Raw genomic sequence first — 19,563 nt, 5'->3', positions numbered from 1 at the left:
GGTTTAATTTGTGCTTAATCTTGCTGCTTGAGCACTTTTATCTTCACTTTTAAATTTAATTTTTAGTCTTTTAGGGTATTCGCTCCAGAAAAAAATAAGTAGAAAATTATCTCACCAAACTGACACACTTTCTTTCCAGCTTTCTTCCATTCCGGAGCTGTCCCAGCTTCAGCAGCTTTAACGGCTGCCTCTCCGCCGCGGGAAAAAAGGGCTTCTCCTGGATCTACCAGGGACTTTGCGATGTCCCTGGGATCAACAGGATGTGCCCTCCTCAGTCACCATCTCTACGGGATGGTTTAGGTCCGCTGGGACCGTCCTGCTACAGAGATATCAGCAGCGATCTTAGAGCTTAAAGATCGCATGCTGTACCACCGTGATGCCAGCTCCGCCCTCCATCACTGCTGTAATTGAGTTCATCCACCTTCTTGCTGTTCTTCTCTTCTCCTGCATTGTAAAGAGCTCCATTGTGAAGAAACCCAATGGATTAAATATGTTGAGCTGTGAGCTAAATCAACTGGCATAAAACAATTAAAGGACATAAGTAAGTAAATAAGTAGTTTAATAGAGATAATACCACCCTGTCTTTTCAAAAATGCACTTATAAACAAGAATAAAATCATTCAAATACATCCAGGTAATTCTAAGGTTTCAGAGACAAATACATAAGGATTCTTGCGAATGTACTATCATGAAGGTATGAGTTTTACACAATTCAGTTGGATGTAGAGGCCATTTTTGCATAAACACAATGAGAAGGAAAGTCCCAGTAAGCCAATTGCAGATAAATCTCCCAAATGTATCAACTTTGGATGTCAACAATATCAACTAGAAATTTGGTTCAGTGTTTGTGAATTTACTTTATAATGTTTTCCAAACATGATTTAAAAAATATCTATGGGAGAGAATAAATACATCAGCTGCAGTAACTATTGAATATTACTTTAAAATCAATTTCCATTTTGATCAATTTCAAAAATCAAGCAGGATAATAGATATTATCATTCTGAAATGCCTTGAAAGTTCTGTTAATACAAGTTATTTGCTTGTAATTCACTAATCAGCTATATGAATAATCAAGTTCAATATTTAACTGTACAATGAGAAATATTAGTAACATTGGACAATAGAAAATGCTGAATATTCTTAACAGGAAGTATTGCATATTCAATAGTCAATTTTTTAACAAAAAGTAAACATGGCATAACAGGACAGACATCTGAGTCCACATTTTGCTCATTTTTAGTACATTCCAAAATAGTATCTAGAGTTAATTATTCCCTTCGCTTTTTGTCTTCAATCTATATATTCTCTTAAAACATGAGAGCAATCATGTAATAAAATATTTTGACAAAGTGAGGATAAAGGCACACTTTTCTTTGGCTCAGTTCTGCTATGTAGAATAGCTAGGAGAGCCTTTATATCACATTCCCTATATTAATGTGCAAAGTTAAGAGGGGAGCTGCGAAGAATCAAAATTCTGATGTCTAAAAACAACTGCAAGTTTTTCAGGAAATGCGATTTGCATGTAAATATTATTTCCAGGGATATCAGCAATCCAAATAAAGATGTGCAATGTTGCCTTTTATACAGCAGCTTTCTTCTCAGAGGGATCAAGTAGGATCTCCGCATTAACCTCTTTAAAAATAATTGTTTTAAATAAATCTCCTGACTAAAAGTCAATGCTCCTTAAACCTACAAAAGAATGGAAATATCAGAAAGTGAAAAACAAGAAATCTTATCAATTAAATTTATGTATTTATGTAAAGAAAGATATATAGATATTTAGGTTTCTCATATCAGGGCTTTAAAAGACCTGGGTGACCACTGGATAGGAACAGATATACAGGTAGTTCTTGATTTACAACCATTCATTTAGTGACTGTTTGTTACTACAGAACTGAAAAAAGTGACCATTTTTTCCCCACTTAAGACCCCATGGTCACATGACCAAAATTCAGATGCTTGGCAACTGGCATGTATTTATGACAGTTGCACTGTCCTGGGGTCATATGATCATTATTTGTAACCTCCCAACTTGGAATGGGTCAACTTGTCACAGCCAACTCTCTGCAGCCATCTCACCGCGGCCAACCCGGCATGGCCATCTCACTGCAGGGCAACTTGCCATGGGACAATTCCACACAGAATAATTCAATGCAACAAATGTTATCTGCCACTGTTTCGTCAATATTATTTCCATTGACCAAAATCAAAATAATGTAAAGGAAGCAGTCGCAGAGAACATTTATTGTGATGATTATCCTGCAGGGCTTGGTGAGTTGTCCTAGTCCTGTGATGGCGAACCTATGGCACACGTGCCACAGGTGGCATGCAGAGCCATTTGTGCCAGCACGCAAGCCACAGGCAAACTTACCTCACTGCTCACAGCTGATTTTTTAGCTGGTTTGAGGCCTTTTTTGGCTTCCCAGAGGCTTGAAAAAAGTCTCTACAGGATGAATAATAGGCCCATTTTGTCACTTCCTATAATCCTGGAAGTGACTAAATGGGCCTGTTCAGCCTGCAGAGGCTTTTTTCAAACATCTGGGAGGCCACAAAAGGCCTTAAACAAGCTGAAAATCAGCTGTGAGGTACAGTGCAGGTAAGGGGGGACAGAGCGGATTGCGTGCACATGCACAGGGGGCATGGGGGGGGGGGCACGCATTGTCTTCTGGGTGTTGGCATGTGAGCGCACGCATGCCAGCACGCATACAATTTTTGGCACAGGAGCCCAAAAAGGTTAGCCACCACTGTCCTAGCCTCTTCCCAGCTGGCTTCCAACAAACAAAGTCAATGGAAGAAGCCAGATTCAGTTAATGGCTACACGATTTAATTAATAACTGCAGTGATTTCCTTAACAGCGGTGGCAAAAAAGGTCATAAAATGGGGCAAAACTAATTGAATAATTGCTTTGCAGGAGAAATTTTGGGCTGAATTGTGATCGTAAGTTGCAAACTGGTGTCTAGAGCAGGGGTGTCCAACCTTGGCAACTTTAAGTCTTGTGGACTTCAGCTCCCAGAATCCCCAGCCAGCAAAGCTGGCTGAGGAATTCTGGGAGTTGAAGTCCACAAGTCTTAAAGTTGCCAAGGTTGGACACCCCTGCTCTAGAGCTTTGTACCTTGTACTATATACAGTAGGGCTACAATTGTCTTTTCTTAAGCAAAAGAGCACACAGAATAGAGAACACAACTCCAGAAATTTAAAACAAATATGGATATCTTTATAAAAATAGCATTACATGTAGAAAAGTTAAAATGATTTTAAAGAAATAGAAATGAAAGAAAAAAAATGAATTTATTTATAGGAAAACTGTAGCAAGTACTTTTTTAAAAAAAAAAAAAAAGTACAGCATTTTTACACCTCTTTTTGTAAAAGAGGTGGGAAATTTGTGGCTGAATACAATTCTTAGCAGGGCGCCCAGTATGGCCTCTGCTGAAGATATGTCGCAAGCTGTTCTGATTGAGAAACAGAATTCCAAATAACAAAAAGGGGGAAAAGTGGTAACAATGCTCTGTGAAAAGACACATAATACAAAATTAATGTTAAATAGGCCATAATTTTTTTTTAACCATGCAGAAACTTACAAAGTCTGGTCAAGACTACATTGAAGTTCCTTTCGTATAAGGCGGAGTAAAAACTGTAAAAATGTTTAAAAATAATTAAATGTAAAATATTATGAGCAACAAGAAGCAAACAACAACAAAAGAATTAACGACATCAATTCTTCATCTAAATAGTGATTTGATTAATGTTAAGAGAACACCAATTTTTCATTTCAATCTTTACAGAAAGGCATTTGACCACCTGGATGTGTGTGTGAAATTAAAAGGAAGCATTCAGAAAACAAACCTTGGGAACTTAGCAAGATTTAATGCAAAATAATAGCAATGAAGAAATAGAAGGAAATAGCATATTACACTGTAATGTCAGCTTTCCATTTTAGTATACGATTTCATATGACCTAACTGGCAAGATTTTATAAATCTTTCATTTAAATTTCAACACTGAATATATAGATGATTCCTGGTAACTCATTGATGTATGACATTTTAGGTTTATCTCCTTCTGACCAAAGTGGAGAAATTTAGAACAATCTTCAGAATTATTTCAATAAATCCAGTAAGAATAAAACTAGGGCCTAACAATGTAGCAGCGTAAAATCACTACCATGTGATTGTGAATGCAAATAGCTCTCCCCTGTGGAAATTTATTTCAGGCCATAAGGAAGAATTAGATTATCACAGTATTGTTTTAGTTGTTGTTGTTGGGTGTGCCTTCAAGCTAGTTTTTGCCTCCTAGAAATTGCCTGGATTAATCTCTGTGGTTTTCTTGGCAAGTTTTTCAAAAGCTGTTTGTCCTTGCCTGCTTCCTAGGGCTGGAGTGACTAACCCAAAGGTCATTCAGCTGGTTTTGTGCCTAAGGAGGGCCTAAAATTCATGGTCTCCTGGTTTCTAGACTATGCCTTAGCCACTACATCAAACTGGCTCTTATATTTTAGTACTGCAGGAATAATCTCTGTGATGCTATTTGAGGAACATATTTTTAAATATCCCTTTTTAATGATGTGTTCATTAATGTTACTGTTAGCTAACATACAAACTATGCTATGACATCTATTTGTGAAACTTATTTAAATAAATGTGTGGTAATATATTTTATTAATCATTTTATCATTTTCTGTAAGGCCTTTGTATAACTAGCAGTAAGTCTAGGAAGATGTGGGCATTCTTGGTGGGGGTAGGAGTATCTTTGCTCAGAGTGCCTCATTCTGTTTTGATTCTGCCAGTTTAGAAGGAACAGGAAAATGGGTGAAAGTTCAAGGTACACAGTTGTGCTTTCTCATGGGACTTTCCAAACTTTCCCATGAGACTTTCCGTGGCTGTATGATCTCATCCTAGCAAGGTAACATCTGGGACTTTCCAAGATTGTGTGTTCTCATGCTGGTGAAGTAATCTCCTGTTGAGGTCATTGTTTTCTGAATATGCATACTGTATATTTTGCTTGTGTTTTTTCTCAATAAATACTGCTACCTGAGTTCTCTCAGGGTTGGCATTTTCTCAGAGACAGTTCCCTGTGTCTCATTTCAAATGTCAATCCACCATAAATGGTGACCCCGACGTGATAGCTGGAAGGCTATACGTTTCCCGCATCCTATACTCATCGTCGCGGACGTCGACTGGGCCCTCATCTTCTTCGCTGGACGAAGATAGATTCTTTTCGTGAGTATGGGGGAGATCTCTCGAAGGCTCAGAAAGAGCACATCAGGGAATTGAGAGGGATCATTGGGAATAGTTTTGGGTTTGGAATTGGCAGTAGGGGTTGTGCTGTAGGAAAGAAAGAAATTGAGGACTTACTACAGTATGTTTGGAAAAATATTAAGTCATATCCAGAGGGAGGTAGTATTAAAGTAGAGTCCTGGAAAAAGATAGGGAAATTTTTGCACGAGGAACCTCGTGCCCCTTCTTCAATTTTGTTAACCTGGAGGGTGATTATGGATGCGTTAGCTACTTATGAACAACCGCTCCTAGCACCCCCCGAAGAAGGTTTGCCGCTTTACCATGCGGTACGTTTGTTGCCGCCGACGGCACCTCCAGATAAATCTGGGGGACTGTCCGGCGCTAGAAATACTTTGTCAGAGGATAAGAGTTTACCTTTAAGGGTTCAGGTGGATGCAGTTACTGCAGCTATTCAAGAAGCAAAGAATAGAGGGGAACTATCAGGAGATGATTTGGTGGAGTTTGGAGTAGAAGTTCAACTTAATCCAGTGGAAATTGTCATGGATGCTGCATTAAATCCGCAGCGGGAGTGGAAGCCTTTACAGCTCAGAATTTTGAGGGAAGTTAAGCAAGCAGCAAAAGAATATGGTGTTAGAACGCCATATACTCAGGCATTGTTAGAAGCAGTTGGTTATGGAAATAAAATGATTCGGCTGACTGGAAAGCTCTGTTGAATATGATTTTAACTCCAGCTCAATATTTGGTGTTAGATCAGAAATGGAGACAGCTGGCAGTCCAGAGGGGAACAGCAAATGTTACCCCAGATCAGCTTTACGGAGCTGGTAATTTTACAACAGTGGAACAACAGAGAGATGGTATGCCTGAGGAAGGGTTCATTCTTCTCCCACAAATAATTTTTCAAGCCATAGGGTCTCTCCCTGACGGCGAAGGTGGTGAGAAGACCTTTACTAACATCAAACAAGGGAACAATGAACCCTATGAAAATTTCATTAGCAGACTGAAATTGGCTATAGAAAGACAAATTGATAATCAATTCGCCCAGAAAGAGTTGCTTTTAAGTTAGCAGTAGAACAAGCTAACACAGATTGCAGAAAGATTTTAAATCCACTTATAGCAAGTGGAGAGCGAGAAATCGCGGATTTGATTAATGCATGTAGAAAGGTAGGGAGTCAGTCTTTTAACATGGAGACTTTAGCTCTGGCTTTACAAACAGGACATGCTCAAAAGGGGAATTGTTTCAATTGTGGGAAGCCTGGACATTTTAAAGCGCAATGTCGGGCTCCTGGAGGAGGTCAAAGTCAGCAGAATAAGAGATCAATGGGACAGGGTGTTCGTCCTAAATCAGTGTGCCCAAAATGTAAGAAAGGATACCATTGGGCATATCAGATGCTCCTACAGTTTTTACTGATGGAGGGAAAGTTTTTGGTGCTTGTGTTTGGAAAGATAAATCTGGAATTTGGCATACAAAAGTGACTTCAGAGCAGAAGTCTGCCCAGCAGGCAGAACTTGCTGCTGTAGTTTTGGCTTTTCAAAATTTTCACAATCAGGATTTTAATTTAATAGTGGATTCATTGTATGTGTATAATTTGTTACCCTTTGTAGCAGGTTCTTATTTGTCTCCTGGAATATCACCTGATATTTTAAGATTGCTTTTGCTGTTACAAGGATGTTTGGAGCAGCGTGTGAATGTGTGTTTTGTTGCTCAAATGCCACGCTCAAGACCATGTTGACTAAATTAAATAAAAAGGAGGGAAGCTCCTGGGGCTTCCGGCGATTCAAGATCAATTAAATCTAGCTTTGTATACTTTAAATTTTTTAAATTTGTCTGGTAACCCCCCTGCAAGCGCGGCCAGCAGGCATTTTTCTTCTCCTTCTACAGATGCGGTGAGACCTCGGGTGTTGGTGCGGTTCCTTCCGGATCCGGCATGGGTTCCTGCTGAGCTGATAACGTGGGGACGTGGTTATGCAGCAGTTGAACATCTTGGTCAAATTCGTTGGGTTCCTGGTCGGTGTGTTCGGCCTGATCATTCGCAGGCACCTGTGAAGGAAGTTTCGGAACAGCAGGATGGCGCATCTGTGGTTCCTGATCCTGTTGATTCTGCCTAATCTGTCCTGGGCTGCTCGGGTGCGGAGAGAGCAGCGACAGCATGTTCAGCGTGCCGGAGATTTGGGCGATGATTTGTGGACCGATAATAATTACATTAAAGATTTGCGCACAACTGCCAAAAACTTGAACATCACCAATTGTTGGTTGTGTATGCACCTTCCTGGGAGAGTGGGAGAAGGACTAACATTGCATGGAGTGCCTTTTGAGGAAAAAGATTTAATAAAGAATGCAACCTGGAGAAAACAGTTGTCTTGTGCTACAACAGAGCAATTCCAGATCCTAACCATGGGAGGTAATCTATGGACACAAATTTCTCGAGGTCTTATCCCGCCTTTGGGAATTGCTATGAACTATAGGGATATTCATATTTTAAATAATTTTACTGTTGTTATGTTTAATGATACTATAAAGAATATTAAGATGATTAATGTAGAAATGTCTGAAATTCGTAAAGTTACTTTGCAAAATCGATATGCTTTAGATATTATGTTAGCTGCCCAAGGAGGAGTTTGTGCTTTAATTCATTCACATTGCTGTGTTTTTATACATAATTATGAGCCAAACATTACAAAAACTGTTCAGGACATGGAAGATCGTATTGCTCAGCATCAATCTGGAGCTGATGGGTTTAATGCATCATTCTGGGACAGTCTGTGGTCCTGGCTTCCTGATGGATCATGGTTTCGCTCCTTATTGCAAGGGGTTGTTATTATTATTGCTATATGTATCTTATTATGTTGTTTTATTCAATGTATTCCTAATCTATTACAAATGTGTACCTCAGTCTTCCGGCGTGTGGGATCAGGTCATGAGGGAACTGTGTACTATGCCACTAAAACACCCCCTATCTTTGAATAAATAAAAAAGGAGGGAATGTGGTAATATATTTTATTAATCATTTTATCATTTTCTGTAAGGCCTTTGTATAACTAGCAGTAAGTCTAGGAAGATGTGGGCATTCTTGGTGGGGGTAGGAGTATCTTTGCTCAGAGTGCCTCATTCTGTTTTGATTCTGCCAGTTTAGAAGGAACAGGAAAATGGGTGAAAGTTCAAGGTACACAGTTGTGCTTTCTCATGGGACTTTCCAAACTTTCCCATGAGACTTTCCATGGCTGTATGATCTCATCCTAGCAAGGTAACATCTGGGACTTTCCAAGATTGTGTGTTCTCATGCTGGTGAAGTAATCTCCTGTTGAGGTCATTGTTTTCTGAATATGCATACTGTATATTTTGCTTGTGTTTTTTCTCAATAAATACTGCTACCTGAGTTCTCTCAGGGTTGGCATTTTCTCAGAGACAGTTCCCTGTGTCTCATTTCAAATGTCAATCCACCATAAAATGTACTCTATGTTTCCAGTAAAAATATTTTAACAAGCATATATTGTATAGAAACAGAAATACAATTAGCCCAGCATGTATCCAAATGCTCTTTTAGATAAAAGTGCCCACACTGCTTTTACAGAAGCATTAACAATTGATTATACCACATTTCAACAAATAAGGCAGCAGCACTACAGTACAGTATGACTTACCAGTAAGGCACAGGCATCTGCTATCATCAGCATGTAAAAGACATTGTTCCAACCAGATGAAGAAAGAAGACCAGCTAACAATGGTCCCAATGCTGCACCTAAAATACCATGCACATAAATTAAATACAGTGCAGGACCTGAGGCATATAATACTTCAGAATGAGCTTGAAAACTCACAGCTGGATGGATTTGCAAGCTGTTCTGAATGATAGAAAATTCAGCCCATTTTTCTTCCTATCCTCACTCATTTCCATGTGCAAATCAGAAGCGGAATCACAGAGCTGATGGTAAGCTAGTCCTCTTGTGACATTCACTTCACTGGGTTGTAATTAGTGTTATGGGAGTGCTAGCAGAACATCATTTTCAAGATTCACAGCTTGGGATCTTGTCGAACTTACCAACTTTTTATTAAAATATTAATGTACTAACATATTTACAGCTACAGTTGGCGCAGTGGTTAGAATGCAGTACTGCAGGCTACTTCTGCTGACTGCCGGCTGCCTGCAATTTGGCAGATCGAATCTCACCAGGCTCAAGGTTGACTCAGCCTTCCATCCTTACAAGTGGGTAAAATGAGGACCCAGATTGTTGGGGGCCATATGCTGACTCTGTAAAACCACTTAGAGAGGGCTGTAAAAGCACTGTGAAGCAGTATATAAGTCTAAGTGCTATTGCTATATTTGCATAAGAATTCCACCACTGCGCTGCATTGCACGTGTGTGTGTGTGTGTGTGTGTGTGTGTGTACCTTCAAGTCAGTCTTCATTCCTGGCAATTAAACATACAAAAATTATCTTGGCAACATTTTAGGAAATGGTTTGCCACTACCTTCTTCCTAGGGTTGGGAGAGAATGACTAACCCAAAGTCATTTGGCTGGTTTTGTATCTAAGTGGAACTAGAACTCACAGTCACCATTGAAAAAGGATGATGATTTATAACTGACACACACACAGACACAGGGTGCATCCCTACTGCAACCTTTTTATAAAGTAATTCTCACACTGGTAGAACATTCTCAAAATCTGGAGAGGACCAGGCTGGGAAAGGCTGATCAAGAGTTTCTTATCAAACTTTTCAACCTTTCGTTCTTGAGGATGATACCATACCATTCTTGATACCATACCATACCTATGGAGCCTGTTCCGTCAATGATGGCTGTAACAGTTGAGAGAGCTTTTGCATTTCCATGAAGACTTTTATGGGTACCCTTTAAAAACAAAATATTCAGATAGAAATAATTAAACACAGAGAAGAGAGACAGTGATAATCTTCATCTTACTTATATTGTAAATCTTTCTCAAATTATTTGATGTAACACTGAAAAAAATGTAATAATATTGCTACTGAATATTACTAATACACAATATATTTTCCTCCTCCTCTAGAAATTTTGTTCTTAATTTTTATATGTATTTATTAAAAATAATACAACAAAAATACTGTAGCAGATAATAATATGCTGCTTATAGAACAGAAAAGGACTCACCAAGTCAGCAGAGACAGCTGTCGTGATCAATGAGTATGGACCATTTACAAGAGCTCCACAGATGAGCAACATAACTTAAATTTAAAAATAAAAGTTGTATGTATTTAATATCATCAATAGTCAGCAGACGCAGAACCTGTTATTTAATTTTCATCCAACACTGGAAAACTCATACTAGTTTGCTATTGAAAGGAATAAGCACTAGGAAAATATATGAGTAAATTCTGCTAAATTCCATTTCTAATTTATTTGGAACCTGTAAACTATGCAAGGTGTGCCTATTGAAGCACATAAAGGAAACACATGGTGCAATCTTTTTAAATATAACTTTCTAAAGGAAGTATCACTAAGGCCGATGATGCTCATGCCAATTATTGTAATGAAAAGAAAATTTTTATTGCAGTCATTAAGCAGCAGAGCTATTTATAACACAGTACATAGTGACTTGTACTTTCACTTGGTTTATTTGTTAGGTTTTTATCCTCCCTTTATTACTTTATAAGTAACTCAAAGTGACAAACATATTTCTCCCTCCTCTTGTTTTTCCCACAACTGTAACAGCCCTGTGAAGCTAAGAGAGAGTGACTGGCTCAGAATCACCCAGCTGTCTTTCCTGCTTAAAAGAGGACTAAAATTCACTGCCTTGGTGTCTAACCCAGCCCCTTAGCTGCTGGATAATAATCAGTAGTTAATAAGCCATAGCCAATAACTATGGGCAATTAAACAACTGATAAATGTAAACATTGTAATGGTTTCCTGATACACTACTATCCACTAAAAAGCAGGGGTGTCAAACTCGATATCATTGAGGGCCGCATCAGGATTGTGTTTGACCTCAAGGAGCAGTGGTGGGATTCAATTTTTTTTACTACCGGTTCTGTGGGCTTGGTGGGCGTGGCAGGGGAAAGATACTGTAAAAACTCCAGTTAGAGGTGGTATTTGCCGGTTCTCCGAACTACTCAAAATTTCCGCTACCAGTTCTCTAGAACTGGTCAGAACCTGCTGAATACCACCTCTGCCAGGGAGCCATGGCAGGCATGGCCAGGGTGGGCATGGCCAGCTTGACATCACTTGTGTCAGGGGCGCCTGTGGTGGCCTGAGCACTCTGTAATGAAAACAGGCTCCCAAGTTCCATTTTTGGCTGCGATGGCTTCCTCAACCCTCTGCCAGCAAAAACGGAGCTCCATTTTCACTGGCAGAGGCACCATGGTCCTTTGCTGTTTCCAGGGCAGCCTCACAGGCCAATTCCGGCCCCCAGGCCTTGAGTTTGACACCCCTGCACTAAAGCAATGACCATAGTTAGAAAGAATCAGTATTGTTTCTTTCTTATTACCAAGCTAGAGAAATGGGAAATATTTTATTGAAGAAGAAAGCTATTTCTTTTCTTTTTACCATACATACAATCCAAGCTTCTATTCCAGTATTCTTAGACAATAAGTTGAGCATTGGTGAAGGAAGAGGAGGAGAAGAAGAGAGTAGGAAATGACAGTGATCTGGTGATGTTTTCAGCTGGGTTGGGCTACAATACTTGGGCTACAATACTTGATAAATGCTTGTGGGTAACACTCTGTTGGTTAGCAGACTTCCTTTATGAAAATAGGAGCTGTGAAAACTATTTTATTCTATCAGTTTGTTTGATTTAATTGTCTTTCCTTAGTTGTTGCAAAGCACGATCTGATGAGAAAAAAAACAAGGTATGGCCCAGATCATTGCTGTTGCTATGAGTATTACTGATCTGAAAAACAGAGATTCATGAATTATCCTACTCTTATGAGTGAATAAGGGAAACAGAAATGAAGTGAACGAAACAATATAATTATGAATTACAGTTTTAAAGCTGTATTCATTAGATATAAAATGAATGTCTCAATTTCCCCCACAAAACTGCCAACAAGTTTTGCAGATACACAGCTTGATGATTTCATCCCTTGAGAAAGTCAGCAAAAAAAGAAAGATGTAGAGAGGGCTGATGACATAACTTGAAGTGGTATCACTTAGAACATCAAGATCTAGTATCTCTAGTTTTAGAGAGCATTACATGGAATTATAGAATTTGCAAGAAAGTACATTATTATTGAATGTTAGACAATCCTTTTTATCAGTACCAGCAATACCAAAAATAATGAGTTTTGGTAGAGTCTTCATCACTGAATGGGTTAGCCATTTTTCTGAGTTGCTTTACCTGGTTCCATGCACTGAGTTGGCAGCTGAACTCAATGGCTAAATGGCCTTTCCCATCTATTATTAAGCATGTCATATCTCTTATTATTAATAATACTTATTCTTAGTATTATTAATATTCTTATTATCATTAATATTTCTCATTAATATTAATGATTAAAATAATTATTAGTTCTCCTTATTATGCTTATTATTAAACATATCATATCTCTTCTTCTTCTCTAGGAAGAATTGCCTGTTACACAGACAACCTAGCCCAGTCTTATGCTTTCCAATTGTAATCCAGAAAACATCTAGAGGGCACCTTATTGAGGACATTTTCATTGAAACACATCATTTGAAAATTATTTGTTTTCCGAATCTCTCCTTCAGAATAATTTATTTGGCCTTAACAGAAATTATCTCAGTGTGACCCAGACTGTTAATTTTAACCATAGAAATTCCAGTGTTAAGTAAGAATTGCAGTGGATTTATATTTAAACAACCCAAATGAAGGGGGTAGGGAGAAGGAAAAATAAAGCATAAAACTTACTTATTGTGGCCTCAAAACCCATTTTGCTGATTGCAGAAAATATATATAGCTAGGACAAATACAAGTAGCAGAGTTAGTTCAAATCATTCTGTAATAAATCAGTCTGTCTTGGCTACATGTCATTTATAAAATTAGCATTATTTTTCATTCTAGAATTCTATTTTCATTTGTCATTATTCAAAATTGCAGAAATGGGTTCTAGGGAAAGAAAAATGCTTAAATGCCCACAATACTAGGGTACAAAAATGCAACTCTCTTTCATTAAGCCTGCTTTTGTTTATACATTATAGCTCAAAGAGCCATCAATGCTTTCATCATTGTCATCATCATCTTCATCTTCTTCATCATCATCATCCACCATCTCATAACTTACAGTGGGTCCAGCTATCAACAGCATCATGCCACAAGTTGTAGCCCTTTTTTTGAGTCGGTCTGATATTACACCTGCTAAAATTCCACCTGTATAAAAAAAGAGAGGTGCAAAATGTAGCAACATTCTTTGTACATTCACAACTGAACAAAATAACACTATAAAAGTAATTTTTCCTTGGTTTTTAAGAAGTGCCCTTCAGTATATCATCCACAAAGCTATGATTACCATTAATTCTGCAGTGAAAAATCTCCTCTATTTACTCTTCAACTGACAACAATGAATATTTGTCTGTTTTTATCATCCTTTCCAATTCTAGCCCAGTCACCCACTTCATCTTTTCTACTGCCACATAGCAATACTGAGCAAAAATACCACTTCACACCAAGCTACTATAGATGTGGAAAAAATAAAAAAAATATCCTTCACTTCCGACCCTTACAAAATGGAAATGACTCACTTGCATCTCCATCATAACTTTGTTTATGTTGCATGCTTTATTCGCAAATATGATCAAAGACAGCTGAGCACTTCCTATGAGGATTAAATGGAAAACTCTTATATCATTTTTCCCTTGAAAATCTTGCTAGGATCAAGGAAGGATGAGGGTGCCTAAAAATGATGAACTAGAAAGAGCAGCAGCATTTCAAAAAATAATTTTATTATGTTTTGAAATACACCATAGCTGAGCCAGAAGTAAATAAATTCAGTTCTCATACACACTAAATAAATCATAAATAACCAGAGCTGGTTTCAAAGTGATGGGAGTTTCTGTACAGAAATCACATTGCTGAACCCTATAAACGTTCAATTTCTACTCTGTCAACAGTAGTATTTGTTCCATGACTTCAGTTGTCACTGTTTGCTCCCAAGCATATTTTTCTTATCTACTTGATATAATATGGTATGCCATTATATCTTTGCCAATCTTTTACTTAATATGGGAGGGATGATATTGTTATCGAATCCATTCATAGACTTTTCAGAACTATTTTTCTACATCAGTTTTGAATGCTGCAATTTCTATCCAATTTCTAAGAATATATCCCAAAGATGCCTACTTTTCTTGCCCCATATAAACTGTTATTAAATATCAGAACCACCACTCTCATCCAAAACTTCCGTCAGAACTGCCACCTCACACCTGTGCTCTGCTATCACTAGTCTGCCATGGACCCTGGGGGAAGGTGGAAGGGATGGAGAATGCTTGGGGAAAAGTAAAATTAATGGAGACAACGTTTCAAAGTCACTCTGCTATGTGAAGAATGCAATGGGAAGTGCCTAAGGGGGAAAGTTACACTTGGGGATTTGGCACACAAATTTCAGTTCTGGCTTTGCTCTACTGTATTTCACTTGACCTTTAGTAAACCTTTCTCAACAACTGGAGTCAAAGATTGTTCTTACTTAAAGGTTCAAGTTGAGGCAGGTCTGATAGCTCCGTTAAAGATACTCTCCAATAATTTTCTCAAGTCAGCAACCAAGCTTTAATTATCAGTATCTACTCCCTGTTTTAAAGTATTTCTTGTCTCTAATGTTTCAGAATTTGATTTAAAAATCCGAAGACTCATATATGTGTAAGTTTCAAAAATAATAAACAGGTCATAGTTGCACACTCACCAAAAATTCCTCCAACATCAAATAGGGTAGAAAGATCACCTGCCTTTTTGGCATCAAGATGCTCTACCAATGAAAAATAAAAATATATCAGTTAACAGTTTAAATATTTTCAAGTGCCATAATATTTCCCAAGAAAGTAGGTACAGCATGTCTAAATTACTTTTTTGGAACTATAATAAAGAGAAAAAAATTATTGGATCATTTGGAATCATATTGAACTTTTTGCATCCCGTCTTGTACCTAGTATTAAAGTAGAAGAATCTCATATCATCTCACATAATTGATATTAAGCTATATGAAAGGAAAAACCCCTCTGAGATAGAATTTAGTTTGTGATTTTTAGTGTATTTCTTCTTCTCTTAATAAAGGATTGTTCTATTTCAACATGAAGTATAAATAATGGATTCTATGTTTTATTCTTACAAATACTTTAAAAAATTAAGTTTCTTTCTCCTATAATTAGTTTCTCATAACTTTTACAAAATGCAAATGAATTAAAATAAAATACTAGACATCTCATACACCATTCGAACATTGTTTCAGAAATGCAGGTAGTCCTTGAGTTACGAATGTAATGGAGCCTGCCTATTCCATTTGTAGCCCAAGGATTCGCAGGAGTAAATCTTGTACAATGAACATGATCACTCCCTCTTTTCGGCCATACATTCGCTAATCGAATGTGCGGCTCGTTAAGTGAACATGAGATATCTCGGGATGGGGAAGGCTATGGGAGGCCTAGTAATGGAACAGGTCACCTACTTCAGACCACCCAAGGCCTCCCCTACCCACAGATACTTTCCCTCCCTTGGGTCCTCACAGCTGCTTCCTCCCCCAACTTGCCATGCCTGGTGACTTACATTATGAAGATCTGTCTCCTCTCCAGCCTCTCCTCTCCAGCTTGCTTCCTCCTTTCTCGTCAGTAAAGGGCTTGAAGAAGGCTTTGGTGATAAAAAAGGAGGAATGGAAGGCCCCGCATGACCCTCCAGACGTTCTTTCCTACCTCCAGAACCCTCTTCAAGCCGTTCGCTGGCAAAAAATGTGGACTGGAAGTCCCCACAAACAGCTTGAAAAAGGCTTCAGTTATGAAAAAGGAGGTGCGGAAGACTGTGTGCAGCCCTCCAGGCCTCCTTTCTCACTTTTCAAGCCATTTGTGTGGACTTCGAGTCCACATTTTTCACCGCTGAATGGCTTCAAGAGGACTCTGGAGGTGGGAAAGAAGGCCTAGAGGCTGCACAAGGCCTTCCACGCCTCCTTTTTCATCGCTAAAGCATTCTTCAAACCATTCACAAGCACTTCCAGTCCACATTTTTCACCACTGACCGACTTGAAGAGGGCTCTGGGGAGTGAGAAAGGAGGCCTGGAGGGCAGTGCACAGCCTTCCACGCCTCCTTTTCATCGCCAAAGCATTCTTCAAGTCTGCATTCCGGTCTGCATTTTTCGCTGCCGAAGTGCTTGATGGTGGGGGATAGGTTGGGTGAATATTGCAGAGCCTCTGCAGTCATTCATAAGAATGAACAACTGCCATGGTGCTGCAACATTCATAATTTTGGAACTTGTTCACAGACGCTAGGGAGCACTTATCATGTAACTTTGAACGTTTGCTAAGGGAACACTTATAACCTGGTGATTACCTGTATTTCCTCATCTAAACAGAGAAACCAAATGACTATTGGTTGGCAAAAAAACCAGTGGAAATAACTTTGGACTTCTTGCCAGCTGCCATATTGAGTTTCCTTTTGGGAAGCTGGCAGGGAGCTTTGGAAAAATTCCTTCCTTCCTTCCTTCCTTCCTTCCTTCCTTCCTTCCTTCCTTCCTTCCTTCCCATCCTTTTCTAGTTGGCAGGTAAATGGCTGTGGCTGGATAAGGGTGAGAGCAAGGGATTACAAGACTGGCTGGGAAACATATGTCCTAATTTTTGTCACACACACCTCAGTTTCCTGTATCTCTCTGTTTTTTCTTACTCCAATCGGCAATTGTTATGAGTAGATATTTAGCTGATGAAATCATTATAGAACATACACGTTTTTAGGAAATGGTAGTTTATATAATTGGATATAATCAAGCTTTTTGTTAACTTACAAAAATAACTTAATTCATCACATCTATTAAGTCCAATTCTGATAAATGTTTGCCTGTTATTATGCTTTTTAAAACCACCACTCCCAAAGGACTTAGTTGAGTAAAGTTGTGTCTCTAAATTTTTAATAGCATACTTGGAAAAAGTTTAACCATATTGAATTCTTTCTTAAATATGATTTGTGGCAATATTTTATATGACCAGCCTTCCATAATTCTTTATGTAAGGACTAGGACTTTAAACTAGGACACTTACCTACATTAGTGATGTATAGTGGTAGCCAGAAAAGAAAAGTGTAGCTGACTAATTTGGCAAATAATAGGCAGAGAGAAAATTCTACCACTCCCTACAAAGAATGGAAAATAACATTAATTTGAAAAGGAAAAAAACTAAGCATTTTACTTTGGGCTAATTTTTGTGCAAGGATTTCTGTACAACATATAAGTGTTGAATATTACACAGATATAGTTAAATAATAATATAGGATCATGCATAAACAGCCTCTGTTCAAGGAGTAATCATTGATACAAAGGGTCTGCAGTTATATACCCTCTGTAAGATTGAACCAATAACATTTATTTCAATATATGGGATAATGGATCCATCGGAAATTTCTATAGCAAATGAGCCTATAAGGTAACATCAAAAAAATCTCTTTCTTTTGCTATCATTTAAGAGTGACTATGATATTGGAATCTTTTGAACTTGGGGGTTGGGGGGGGGAGGAATCTTCTTGCATAGTCCATTCTAATCCCTCCTCTCTTTAAGTGCACAACCCTTTTTGCTAATTGAATGTTACATCATCTAGAGTGTGTCAGCCCCCCATCCATCTTGAATCGGATTCAGAGCTGTCACAAGGGAGGATGGGTAACTGTGGGAATGAAAGTAAAGTGAGAAGGGAGGATAGCTGCAACAACATTCTTTCATCAGAGCTCAAGGCCGAGTCCCTGGAGTTTGGAGGGGAGTGACCGGACTTGGCTGGAGTTCAGAATGGAGGTGGATTGGAGAGTGTGACTTGAGGGTCATCAGTAAGGGGGCTGGGTGTGAGTTTAATATAGCAGGAGAAAATGCGGGGTTTCAGATCCGGGTTTTCCCAGATGTGCCAATATGACTTCTCTAATGAATTCTTACTTGGATGTCATATTAGTCTCTGAGTGCTGATTTGAGATGGAGTGTGTGGTTGGAACACTGACAGAGTGTTTTCTTCTCTGGAATAATGCCCATGAATGGTAATTCCAAAGCCATGCATTAACAACAATCCTGATGGTTTTCTAGGGATCTATAAGATTGGTTCAGGTTTCAGTTTAATTAAACCTTCTCCTTTCAAATGAATTATTGTTAAATTGTCAAGTTCACTTAGTGTGTTGAATAAAATCAGGTGCTTTCAGTTTGATTAAAAAATCTTGCACATGCATATACATACTTTGATACAGTAGAACTGAATCTTGAAATCAAAGAGATTCAAATCTGACTGTAAATTCACATTAGAAATTGGTTGATTGACATATGTCTAATGGTTTTATTCTTCATAGTCCCCACAATCAAATTAGAATTTGGCTGCTGGCCTATTTCCAATGATCCCCCACTACCATTACTAGAGAAGCTGGCATACTCACAGGTATTTGCAAAGCACCAGTAAAACTTATAGCAGCATTTCCATTTCCAAAGTGTTCGTATCCTCCATTAAGATTCAGTGGCTTTGTGCAACTTTCATTGCTCCGTAGCAGACAATGCATTTCTGGATCCTATAAGAGAGACCCCATCAAACTTAGTGTAGGCAGTATGTCTCTTCTCTTTATAAACTAAGCAACTGAAATATTGTAATGTACAGTAAAAAAAAAAGATATATTGATATTTATATACTGAATATTAAGCAAGCATTTCATGTTCTATGTTGGGGGGGTCAAACTGGATTTCTTCGAGGGCTGGATCAGCATTATACTTGTCTGCAGGCTAGCGCGGGGTAGGGAGCGGGAGTGAGATAAGACAGCCACCCCCTGCAGCATCCTACCAGCCAAAATGTGTGGCCCCCACGCAGCCCATTTTCAGTCAGGAGAGTGCTGCTGGGGGCCGAGGAGGCCAAAAATGGGCTGTGTGGGACTTTGCAGGACCTCCACGTGGCCTGTTTTTGGCCGGCAGAGGGCTGCTGGAGGCCAGGGAGGCCAAAAACAGGCCACGGGGGTGCATGTGGCCCCCCCACAGCCCGTTTTGGCTAGCAGAGGCACTTTTATATTTCCAGGCTGGACCTGTAGGCCAGATTTAAGCACCCCACAGGCTTGATGCAGCCCGCAGGCTTTGAGTTTGACACCCCTGTTCAGGGGTGGGATTCAAATTTTTTAACAACCGGTTCTGTGGGCATGGCTTAGTTGGTGGGTGTGGCTTGGTGGTCATGTGACTGGGTGGGCGTGGCCAACTCGACATCACTCA

At 38.9% G+C, this 19,563-nt stretch overlaps 1 protein-coding gene across 3 annotated transcripts in view; it reads right to left on the bottom strand.

Moving 5' to 3' along the window:
• Positions 1 to 542: 542 nt before the first annotated feature.
• The window catches only part of SLC37A1 (solute carrier family 37 member 1), a 31,375-nt gene continuing 12,354 nt past the window's right edge, over positions 543 to 19,563 (bottom strand). For all 3 annotated transcript variants that reach the window (XM_087967549.1, XM_087967550.1, XM_026674006.2), the window contains 10 exons: positions 18,753 to 18,881; positions 17,392 to 17,482; positions 15,060 to 15,122; positions 13,446 to 13,531; positions 13,073 to 13,121; positions 10,360 to 10,433; positions 10,002 to 10,080; positions 8,874 to 8,971; positions 3,582 to 3,634; positions 543 to 1,692 (listed from right to left, as the gene is read on the bottom strand). In XM_087967549.1, the coding sequence (XP_087823675.1) occupies positions 1,677 to 1,692; positions 3,582 to 3,634; positions 8,874 to 8,971; positions 10,002 to 10,080; positions 10,360 to 10,433; positions 13,073 to 13,121; positions 13,446 to 13,531; positions 15,060 to 15,122; positions 17,392 to 17,482; positions 18,753 to 18,881 (738 nt within the window). In that variant the 3' untranslated portion in view covers positions 543 to 1,676. The remainder of the gene's footprint in view (positions 1,693 to 3,581; positions 3,635 to 8,873; positions 8,972 to 10,001; positions 10,081 to 10,359; positions 10,434 to 13,072; positions 13,122 to 13,445; positions 13,532 to 15,059; positions 15,123 to 17,391; positions 17,483 to 18,752; positions 18,882 to 19,563) is intronic.

Source organism: Notechis scutatus, chromosome 5, assembly GCF_049901735.1.
Source record: "Notechis scutatus isolate UNSWTSFEM ecotype Mainland chromosome 5, rNotScu1.2, whole genome shotgun sequence".
NCBI lineage: Eukaryota > Metazoa > Chordata > Lepidosauria > Squamata > Elapidae > Notechis > Notechis scutatus.
The sequence above is the reverse complement of the archived record's forward strand: the minus strand, read 5'-3'. Positions and strand labels throughout refer to the sequence as shown.